This window comes from Poecilia formosa, unplaced genomic scaffold (assembly GCF_000485575.1).
Source record: "Poecilia formosa unplaced genomic scaffold, Poecilia_formosa-5.1.2 Scaffold263, whole genome shotgun sequence".
Classification (NCBI taxonomy): domain Eukaryota; kingdom Metazoa; phylum Chordata; class Actinopteri; order Cyprinodontiformes; family Poeciliidae; genus Poecilia; species Poecilia formosa.
The window spans coordinates 65,697-77,829 of record NW_006800202.1 but is presented as its reverse complement, the minus strand read 5'-3'; the positions used below and the strand labels follow the sequence as shown (position 1 = coordinate 77,829).

General features: G+C 39.1%; 1 protein-coding gene across 7 annotated transcripts in view; it reads right to left on the bottom strand.

The window, feature by feature from the left end:
* The window catches only part of syngap1b (synaptic Ras GTPase activating protein 1b), a 54,710-nt gene that overhangs the window by 33,004 nt on the left and 9,573 nt on the right, over window positions 1-12,133 (bottom strand). For all 7 annotated transcript variants that reach the window (XR_001664552.1, XR_001664553.1, XM_016680945.1 and 4 more), the window contains exons 3-6: window positions 10,834-10,955; window positions 4,072-4,225; window positions 3,722-3,820; window positions 187-426 (exon numbers count right to left, since the gene is read on the bottom strand). Coding sequence is in view for 5 of the 7 variants with exons in the window: in XM_016680945.1 (XP_016536431.1) it covers window positions 187-426; window positions 3,722-3,820; window positions 4,072-4,225; window positions 10,834-10,955 (615 nt within the window). In the remaining 2 variants the exon portion in view is untranslated. The remainder of the gene's footprint in view (window positions 1-186; window positions 427-3,721; window positions 3,821-4,071; window positions 4,226-10,833; window positions 10,956-12,133) is intronic.

Sequence of the window (12,133 nt, the reverse complement as noted above, 5' to 3'; positions counted from 1 at the left end):
AGTGTAAAGCTAAACATCTAACTTATTTATCCTGCTAAATAAATATTTTATGTGTATTTAAATTATTATTATCATTACCTTTATTAAAAACACATAAATCTACTATAATTTTTCTTTGTAAAATTAGTAAAAATATTTAGTTTGCAAACTAAATTGTCCTCCGCCCTGCTAGGATCGGAGGGTCACCTTCCGTCTCTTCTTGTCCGTCTCCTTGTACAGATGAAGGCGAAGGTTGCGGACGGCCGGCAGGTTATTGAACTCAAAGTGCTCTCCCCAGAAGACGGTGTCGGTGCGGGGCTTGCTGGTGGTGCGGGCGTACAGCATGTCGTCCAGGCACAGCTCGCAGTAGTAGCGCTTCTTAGCCGGGAGCTCGCGGGCTTCAATTATCCACAGTTTCAGCACATTGTCCACCCTCCGGCTGTTGTCCTGCATGAAGATGAAACCAGCTCAAATACAGTTTACAGCACTTAAAACCAGGCTTTTAAAAAATCTTTGCAGAGAGACGACACAATGTCGGGAGAAAGATACGAAAATGCAACAAAACACGTCAAGGACAGAGAAGAGGAGACGGAGAGGGTGAATAATGGGCAGCAGCAGGTCATCCTGCAGAGGAGAGAAATGACGGATTTGTCTTGAAGTTGAAAAGCAGCTTTAAATTCATCGCACAGAGGCATTAAACTGCATGGTAGACACACAAAAGACAAATGATGAAAAATAAACAAATAAAAATCCTGCATTTCATCTGTGCAACAAAGACACAAACAATGGTAATTATGCTTCTGTGGTGAGTTCTTATCATAATCACAAAGCGTGTTTTATATTTGACAACTCCTGCTGCAGGAGAGAGGGGCCTGCTGGTTGCTGAATGGCTGTCGTTAGCCTCATACTATTCAGCATCTCATTTTAAACCCGACACATGCCATGATCTTCACAACCAACGGGTTTTGTCCTCTTTTATCTCTGGTGTCAAACGAGAGGCATCATTATTTCCAAACCCATGACTTTGAATGTTTTTGGGCATCTGGTGTCTCAGTTTGCCAGAGCAGTGAAACCAGTATGGGAGCGGGTTCTCAGCCTTGAAATGCTCACATGGCTTCCGTCTTTCTCTTATATCTCAGATGTGACTACTAAAACATGGCTGCTTAAAAGAAAAAAGGACTTCCAAAGTGAATCAAAGTCAGGTACGTTAAAAACAATGATGGCAATCCTTCGCTCTCCTGGTACGTCTGGCCTGAGATACGAGTCCTAATGTTCAGGCGTAGGAGGGGAGAGATTTATCTGTGAAAACATCCGTTAGGGATCCTCAGAGCGCCGTGACTCAGCCAGGACCCCTGCGGCACGAGCATCTGGACAGAGAGCATCCAGCTCGCGTGATGTTTCATCTCAGACGGCTTTAATTTGTCTCCAGTCCCTGGATGCTATGAAAGCCGCATGTCTCACGTGTCTGCTCACTTTTAATAACCGACAAGAGGAAGCACAGGACGATTTCGCACAACTATCAGATCCGCAGGGAAATTATTGATTACTTGGAGCTGAGATTAGTTCAATTAAAGATGTGAGGATGAAAATATGATCTCACTACACGGGGACCATTTCACGTCAGTGCTGCAAAAATATGCAGTTTGTGTTCAGAACAATGACTAAGTATTTTGCTATGATTTGATGTTTGATCCAGTTTAGCAGCTGCTGAGGTGCACACTTTGGAGATTTCAGGATTAGATCTAACACCTCCTGATTAAGGGGGATATAGTAAAAATCACAATTGTTCTTCAGAGTCTGAAGTCGCATCAGAGTATTTAAATATCTGTCAAACTGAAAGGAAATATCAGGGTCCCTTATACTCAGAAAACAAAAACACTCAGTAATATTGTTTAATCCACCAAATCAGCTTGCATCAAACTGATTTATTTCCTCAGCAGAAAACACGGCTTATGTTCTACAGAATTGTAAAAAGGTTTTAAACTCTAATTCCATGGAAAAAAAACCCCAACAACAACAAAAAAACATTTTGTTTCAAAGACTTTGCTGTAATCTCTTGAAAGTGGTCATGATCAAGTTTTGCTACATGCTTTTCAGGTTTTCTTTGGACTTTGGCTGCTTTCTCCCTCACCACCTGCAGACAAACTACTGAAAAAAGTCCTTGCATCAGATGCATCACCCTACTGTCAGTTTTCAGCTGAGATTTCTCTGGAGGTCACCTTGCTGGAGCTAAAATCTGGTTTTCTCTCCGTTAGACTGCTTTATCTTTGAGGTTTTTCACAAATTCAATGCAAGAAATTGAAACAACTTGACTTTTGTGACAGACTGCTGACAATAATATCCCTAAAGATTCAGATGAATCAGTTTCTTTCATAAAATGTTAAAAGATTAGATATTTGACTCTGGAGCAGCAGGTGGTTTTATGTTCCCAAATCCTGCTGAGATTCAGAATTAAATTTGCCCCAGCTGGTCCAGACCGACCACACCTGGTAATAAAAATCCATCCTGAAGAATCCCAGCGACCAGCTCCATATGAGGAGAAACACAGAGCAGCATGTCAGCTGAGCAACAATCAGGACACAACAGGTCTGCTGATGTTTCTGCTGAGATTCATCTGAGTCGCATTTTTAACAAAACCCAGAACCAAAGCACAAAATCACATCGTTTAGAAGCAAAAAAACCTCCAAAAACAAACAAAAAACAACTAATAGTGCACTTATTGGCTGCTTAATGCATAAAACACAAACAATTCAATTTAAAATATGACAATGAAAATAAACTACATACTACAGAGGAAATCACTCACCTATACTCTACCCTGTCATCCTCAGATCAGTAAAATCCTGATTTATGAGAGAACTGGATTTTTCCTTTCTATTGGACTCCAACAAAAATGTTTTTCACTATTTTTAGCAGAGAAAAATGCTAATATAAGAGTTCTACAAATGGCTGTTTAATCATTTTATATGTGTGTGTCCGTTTAGGGGCAATAATTCCTTGATAATGATGAAAAATATCAGTTTTTAATCAATACCAATTAGTTAGATTATTTCACTACAAGACAGTTTTCCCAGTGAAATAATCAGCAAGGAATTGCTGACTTTAAAAGCTCCCAAATCTTGCTGAAAAGTTACTTGTAAGTTAGTTTTGTCTTATTTCAAGTGTACTGAGATATTTGCTCTAGGAACTACATCAAAATTACTGGGTAATATTTTCCCAAGTAAGATTTTTGCAGTGCTGTGCAATCAACTTTTTAAGTCCTCAAGAAGCTAGTACCACTTAACAAGGTGAAGATCCCCGTCAGGAAAGCTTTCGACTGCGCCGGTTCATTCATGAGGCCCACAGAGCCGTGAGAAACTCCTGGAGTCAGTCATGTTGGCTTGTTTTCGCTCCTCTCAGCTGCTCAGTATCAGCGAGCATCAGCTTTCACAGACATGCTGAGCTGGTGCACATCGACCTGCTGCGCACAATTTACCCAAATCACATTACCCGATTAGTGGTTTTTCAAAAACAGCAACCGGGACCCTCCGCCCTGAAACATTACCCCCGTGAGGCTTTAACACTTTGCTTGCAGACGCCACTAAATTGCTCGACACAGACACACACAGACATGGGGATGGAGTTCACACAGAGAAATGAAGCGGTGCGCTCTTATTGGAAAACAAACAACAACAGGAGACGGGGAGGAGAGAGAGAGACAAACAGACACAGGGATCATCCGCATCCCTTTCTCTCCCCTCACCTTGTTGGGCTTGACAGCTCTCTGCAGGTTCTCGATCCATTTGTCTCTCTCTGCGGCTGAGCGACACGCAAAGCACTTGGTTCCTGAAGCCGTTGTCACCTGAGGTTATAGCCAATGGTACCACAGCCATCAGTCACTATGGAGACAGCAACTAAGGCGCCAAAACAATGTCTCAACCTCGACTTTTATCAGTTTCCACTAATAAAAAGTGATGGAAAACTTTACAAAACCAATGCAAATTTTATAACCTTGATCATCAGACTCTTATTTTGTTTTTTGTCAGATTCTGTTTCCCAGCACTAAAAGTGGGCGTGTGCCATTGCTCGACCATCGTGCAACTCAGCTCTCACCTCAAAACAGTACTCCTGTCCCAGGATGCTGGAGTGGACGGGTTTGATGATGGCGTCCTCGTCCAGTGTGAGGTCCAGCGCCTCGGCAGCGCTGCTGGGAGACAGCAGGGACTCATGGGAGTGGGACTCTTTGAAGCTCTGCATCAAACGGGTCCTGGGAGACAGATAGTCAGTCAGATGTGGGAGCAGAGCGGGAAGAAGGGGAGGAGGTCATTTCATCACGGTTTGGCCCTTCATGTCAGCATCTATATGCTAATTCTAACATTAAAAACACATTTCATTCTTTTTATCTTACTGCTATTGAATCAAAGAACCACAGAACCAGTTGATAGATGGAAACCAGCTCATAATTTTCCAAATAATCCATTAGGACTGGAGGTAGCACATGCAGATATTCCTTTTAAACCAAACACATTTACATACTTCTGCATTTCAAACTGGATGGGATGTGAATGAGGGTGATAATGTAACAGCTCTTCAGATTCTAACATGCTTTCATGTTATTTTTCATTCATATTAAATTCAATTCAGCAACACTTATTAATATTAAAGTCGCAGAAGTTCCCTTTATCTTGGAAATAAAATATATATAAATAAAAATTTATTTGACTATCAATGCAATGTAGCACAGGATAAGTGCAGACGAAACTAGAATCATGTTTAATTTAAACCAGTTTGAATAATTTATGTATTATAATCTTAAACTGCATTAAGAGATTGAGATTAAAAAAAAACTATAAATAAGCCTAACACAATAAATTATTTGCCTTGAGATGACAAGATAGAAAATAAACTTAATTGACTTGAATTTTTTATTTAGTATCTATACTATAAGAGTTTTTCTTTTGGAGAGAAATGTAAATCTAATTTAAAAATAAACAGGCCTCAAAGGATTCTTAATCAGACTTTAAAATGCATTTTTAAAGAAAAGTTCTTCAGTGGTATCCCATTTCTATTCTTTCTAATCATTTTTTTAGCTCCGGTTTGGATGAAATCACATTAAAAGGTTTCCTGAAGTCAAAACTTTGACGTGCAAAGTGCGACGTTTCTGGCAATGAAATGCAACATGGCTGTTTTGTGTTTAAAAAACAATAATAATATGACAACAATATGATTTAACAGCTTGTAAAACAGCTTGTATAATCAACTTTATCAGAAACATCTTAGTAGTTGTTTCATTCTCTCACATTTCTAAAGAAATTTGTTTTGCAAACATTTGTTTCTGCTCAGATCATTTTCCTTCCACCACATTTCAACCAGGTTGGGTCTTTTTCAGCCTTTCTATTGTACATGTCCTGTTTGGGATTCCTGTTTGGTCTCACATTTAAGTTTAGAATATTTTGGTATTCAGAAGATTTCATGATCTTCTCAATGACTGCGGGACGCTGAGATTCTGTGGCTATGCCACTATCCTAAATCATTATTTCTACCACCAGGCCTCACAGCTGGCATCAGGTGTTTGAGCTGATAAGCTGATAGATTTTTTTTTAAACATCGTACTGTGCATTACATCAAAACATCCCTACTTGAACCCAGGACATAATTCCAGAAATTTTATAGTTCTTTCAGATGCAAGTTTGAAATATGTAAGTAGTTCTGCCACATTCGTTTTAGAGAGAAGATGGAAACAGGCTACACCTCCTCAGTCTTTTGTCTTTAACTTTATAATTTTACATGCTAACTGAGCCATGTGGAGTCTGCATGAAGCTTTTGGTTATTTTGTTTTAAATATGCTGGGATATTCCTAAGAATCAATAAAAATGTTTTGCACATATGAATAATCATTCTTCTAGTACAACCAAGAACTTCAAATAGTTTGAAAATGACTCACTCTACTAGGTTTTAGAGCAGCAAAACACCAGAGCTCCTGCTTTTACTGCAGTGCTCACACTAATGATGATCATTTTATTTAATTAGCTACGCATCCGTGTTGTTTTCCTTAATTCCAAAAAAGGATGGATTCATTTCTTTGAAAAATGAATGCATAACAGAAAAATTTAAATCCTCTCTTCATAATTCAAAATAAAACATTGAATCATAATGAAAAAAGAACTCCAGAAGTTATGAAAATGGACTTGTGCCATAAATATTGTGTCATATGACTGAGAACAACTTTTTACCACTCGTGCATTTGCTGCTTTCCTTGCACAGCTGCTTTAAGATAATGCATAGATCATCACCAAAATGGGGTTTATGAAGTGAAAATCTGCTTTACCAGGCAGGCTGTCCAGAAAGAAACAAGGTCCAGTGATTAGCTTTACTAGCTAAATTCAAAGAACATCCTGCAGAAAATACACTCTCATGCTGTTACTTGATGTTATGCCATAACTTTCTCGTAGATATTTTTATTTTTCTTCTACAGTTTTTTTATGCTCTAGAGAGAATGTACATTAAAATGATTTCTAAAAGAAAATCAGTCCTCTGACATATTTATGCAAACATTCCACAGTAACAAACACTCACCACTGCTCATCATGCTCACCTTTACTATAGTGCACACATGCACACACAGAAGCAGCTGATAGTCATATATCCATTACGACAGATAAATGATGACACGATAAATCTAACCAGAGAGTGAGGAGCGCTGGTCAGGAACAAGGAAACCCCCAGAGAAGAAGAAAAAAGAACAAGGATGGAGATGAAGAAAACCTAAATCCTCGGCTCTGCGCTCACTTTTCCCACGATTGCCTGTGCCTAAACCCAATCATAACGTTCATCACCAGAGCACTGATCGCACAGGGAACCAGGGAGAGAGAGAGGCTCATGGAGAGAGGGAGAGATAAAAATAGACCTAAAAGAATGAGTCAGATTGAAGGGAGGACAGAGAGAGCAGAGAAAGACTGGAGGAAGTCATGACAAAATGTGAGAGAGGATGGGGGGGTTGAGGGTAAAGACGACCTCTCAGTGGAAATTAAGTTCATTATGTAAACACTGGATTCTTCAGAGAGGAAGATGTGAGAGTATGGAGAGTCTGAAAGGAAGAAGAGTGAAGAGGAGGATGCGTGCAGACTGGGGAGCATGAAGGGATTGGGGAGACAGCAGGAGAGCTGGAGGAAAAACGGAGGACTGAGCCAGTTCTCAGCAGAAACACTTCAAAACAGAGAATATGTCTTCAAATACCTGCAAACCGTCAGATGAGGTGGAACAAAACTCAGGAAGAAGACAACACAACACAACAAATACTGACTCAAATATTCTGCAAGTTTAGTTTCATGAATTAAGGACATGTAACTTTTGTCTGAGTGTCTGAAGTGTTGGCCAAATGCCAAACGAAATTTGCTAATGTGGATAAGATTGAGGGATAAGATTGACTTCACACAGCAAATTCGGAAGTGTCAGATTTCCAGTGCAAGTGTTGTATGTTAAAAATACAGTGTTAATTCAACAACATGAGTGTTTCTATTTTTTTTAGTTATATTAGTTTCTCTAACACTCACTAAAGAGTTCCAAAGAGTTAAACAAAAAGCAATCCAGTCCAGTGTTGATTTCTAAATTAACTCAGTCTGGTGTTAATTTAGAAATCAACATCAAACAGTTCCTCCCACAATTGTAACATATTTGTGACATCACATCAGGGAAGGAGCAGGTCCCTGCCCTGGACCTACAGGGGGCCCACATGGAGGCAGAACATGCCTTCAGGGATCAAAGCTTTCTTTATAACACCTGATGAGAAATGTAAAGGAGAGCCTCCTGGCTCCTGTCAAAAACTATGTATGATACCCCAGTAGGTTATATAGTAGGGTGCCCCATTATTGACTCATGGTTGCTAAAAACCTTACCAGACTGACTGATTGTAGGGACATAGTGAGTGTAAAATATTGAATAAAATGTTGTGCCACATGACTGGTTTATTTTCACTCTTATATTTAACTTTATGACACACAAAACTACAAATGAATTGTCCTTATTGTATCCAGGTGCATTCTGGGTAAAGCTTGTCACCAACGTCATCATCAGTCACTTGGCAACAAATGGCAAACTAGCTAATGTGTCATCTAATGTCTTTTAAAATGAATTTGGGGATTATTGATGGTCAATAGTTTCTGGGGGGGGAAATGTTTTAATTGCTCTAGTGGCTTTTATTTAAATTGACAAAAAAAGTGGGTAATGAGAGAAGGGGAAGACCGGGAAGCAAACCCACGACAGCCGCATTGAAAACTAGAGCCTTCATATGTGGGTTGTGCTTAACCCCTGTGCCACCACAGCACACCTGGTTTACCCTTATGAAGTACTGCTGTGAAGTGTAGAGGAAAGTACATATCGATTCATAAACAGTGTTTGGGTCCTGCAAGTTGTCAAATAATTATTCACTAAAGTATATTCAGAAAATAGGTGAATAGGGGCCAAGCAAACAGTTTCCTACAGTCTTCATCAACGCAGACAGGGTGTCAACATTTTGGATTAAACTGGCCGAATGTACAAGAAGTTGCTGCTGGGAATATTGCCGCTGACAGAAAACTATCACAAAGAAAACTTCAGAACAAAAAGTGGGTCAAAGTTAAGAACTTTCCAGATATTAATCCGTCTGAGAATCAGTGGTCAGACCTCAAAAAGCAAAATGAATAAATAAAAAAACAACTTCAAAAAGTCTTCACAAAAGTCACTGTTTTGGACCTCAGGGCCAAGAATGTAACCCAAAACAAAAAAACGCAAATCCTCCCCGGATAATTCAGAATAAAACATTGAATTATAATGAAGAAAGTCCAGAAGTGGTGAAAATGGATTTTTGAAATAAACATTATGGCAAGAAGCTCATTTTACCAAGAATATGTCCGTTTTGTCCCCTCAGTGGCCTTCTGGGGGAATAAATCAAGCTGAAAAGTGTCTTGGCAGATCCTGGTCTCACAGCTGGAGCTCTCAGATGAGTTCACTTCTGGCCTCAAGTTTGACTCCAAATGTAAAATTATCATCTGGCGTTCGATTGAATCATATAGCAACTTACAGACTTTGAGCTTTAAAAAAAGTTTTATCTGGCTGCTTCTCATCTGAATGTAAATGGTTTACGGTAGAAAAAAAAATCTAAAATCAAATAAAAACCAAAAAAAAAAAAACAACCTTATTTCTCTGTAGTCATTGAGAGGCATCTAGTCCAGCAGATTTAAATTCATGTTCCCTGAGCTGCTGAGGAATCTTTGCTCTGCTGTTGGTCTGTCCAGGATCCAGAGGAGGTGTAATTAAGCAAATCTCCCACTAACTCATTTCCTTCTGTACAGCCAGGATTATGGCTGACTGCTGGTTACCATGGAGAGAGAGTTCCTTCATCGCGCTGACTGAGAAACAGTGACGATTTCAGCTGAAAGTGATACTGAAGTGAGAGTGGAAAGTGAATTTATTTTCTCATTGAAGATGCAACCAGACTCATCTGCTCTCTCATACCAGAAGACGACACTTCTGGTATGATTATTGGCTCATTCAGACCTGATTCTCTCTCTCTCTATATATATATATATGTATATATATATGTATGTATATATATATATATATATATATATATATATATATATATATATATATATATATATATATATATATATATATATATATATGTGTGTGTGTGTGTGTGTGTGTGTATGTATATATATATTGCAGCCCTCATACTAATTTTGTGCGGCTCCTGACTTCAACTAAGAGTGGTGGAAAGCACAGGTAGTCCATGCAGATGGACTTTTTTTACTTTTAATCTGTCCAGCAACAATTACTCAAAACCAATTTTTTTACACAAACTTGGCTAAATGCAGCAAACAAAGTTCCACCTTGATCCTGCTCTTGTAGCTGAAAATAGATCATTTTCTTTCCCAGTTGAGCACAGAAGATTTTACAAACTGGAAAGCAATGCTTGTCTCAAATAAGGCAAACATGCAAAACTTTTTTGAAGTTTTGAATCGACAATAATGTACACATCTTTGCCCTTTAAAGAGACAAAATGACTACTTTGTTGTTGTCAAGCAGGTAGAAAAATTTACAATGTAAGTTTTGGTGATTTAAATATTTTTAATTTCTTTTCTCTTTTTACCTCCAAATATTTTTGGCAGGATAATTTTGGACCAAATGACAAAATGTTTGGACATGACTGAGTTAGGAGTATTTCAACTTCAATCACTTTAGTGGACAAGTTCTATATTTTTTTTTATTTCATTTTAATTTAATTATGCAAGCGTGTTTTAAACAAAGATTAAAGAAAAACAGAAAAGCTTTCTGGCCCAAAACTGGACCATGAACAGGGTTAAAACACATTCCAGCAAATCCAGGACACAATATCTGAAAATGATAAATGGCCCAGTCAAAGTCCACATCCAGTCTGATTGAAATGCTGTGGTAGGACCGTAGTAGTTGGCCAATATTCCACCACAATGACGCTGAAAAAGATTTCTGGGGTGTGCTTAGTTTTTCACACAGCTTCCATTTTGGCTTCATCTTTGTTTAACAACAAAAAACCCTGAAAGTTTTTGTTACTTTTAGAGCCTGGCAGTAAAAGTCTTGAAAAAAGGGATACAGTTTCTTGCTCTGATTGGTTATTCCTCTGAATGCAAACTCATCTCAGGACCAAATCTGCTGACCTGATGTGACTCCAAGCAAGAGATAAAAGTTTTACCCGGATGTTTTTTGTCTGAAACAAATGTTACTATTTTAAGCATCTTCAAAAGACTGGAGCAGGTAAAAACAAAATGTCATGCATGGGTATGACTGTGTACAGCAGTGGTCAAACACATCCAGAACATCCACACACCTGCGCGTCATCTCTCTCGCTCTCTCACTGACCTGTCTTGGTCGGCACTGCGGAAGCGGGGGAGGATCATTTGGCGGAAACTGCTCGTTCGGTCCAGTTTCGGCTGACTCTTAGCCCTCTTGATGGAGCCCTTCAACCTCTTACTGAGGAAACTCTGGAGTGTGGCGGAGGAGGAGGATGATGATGATGCGACGGGGACAAACAGATGGAGAGGGAGAGGGAGGGCGAGCGGGGTGGCGCGAACATGTCGGAACAGATGAGTGATGGAGAGGTGAGGAGCGGGACGCAGCGGTCAGGTGGGGTTTGGTTTAAACGTCGGATGAGCGCAGGGTCAAAGTGGTTTGTGTCAGACGTTGTGCACAATCAAATGCAGACAAATGAAAAAATGGGACACATGAGGAGGGAAAGCACACAGTCAGTTTATTAATAAAAGAAATCACACTGCTGCACATGTCCAGTTGGTAAAAAGGCCTGCAGTGCCACCAGAGATCCTGTAGTGGGCAGCAGTGGACCATGAAGATTTCTGTTGGAACAGTTTGTCCTGCATGGGCTTTCTTACAGGTTAAACCACATGTAAGAAAAACAAACTGCAACATATTTTCTTAAAAGCAGACCTACATTCAATTGGAACTGTGGCAAAACTGGAAAAGTCACAAATGCTCTCTGTCCAATCTGACTGAGCTGGAGCAAAAAAAATTCAGTCTCTAAAAGTGTAAATCTCTTGGAGTTCAGTGCCAAAACATTTGAAACTGTGATTGCAGCAACAAAGTATTGACTCAGAAAGGCTCAGTACAAATACAAGGCACAGATTTAAGATTTTTCTTTTGTAAAAAAAAAAAAAAACAACATCTGTCTGCTTCATAAAATACCAATAAAAAACAATGAAGGTTGTAGTTGTAATGTGACAGAAAGTAAAAAAACATTCAAGCAGATTTAGCACTTTTGCAAGCCACTGTATATTGTTGTGCAAACTTCTTATACAAAGTCTAACATCACATGTCTTCAGTTCATTTTTAGAAAAGTTCCATGTTATTGCACGATCAAGATTAGGAGCAGCACCGTCACATTCATATTTCACTGATACAACGGATGGAAAAATCAGAACTGTGTTAATGCAGCGTCTAAAAGTTTCCCATCATGCCTTCTAAATTATATTCTACCACACTTTCCAACTATTATGTGCTCTTTGTTGCTTAGAGGCCCTTCAGTGGCTTCAGTGATGTTACTTAAGTTAAGAATACTTTGATCCACTTGAGATGAAACAAGGGTTCTTAAAATATTCTCTGTTCTAACGAACAAGGACAAACGTTTTCTCCTAAAGAAGGTATAGAC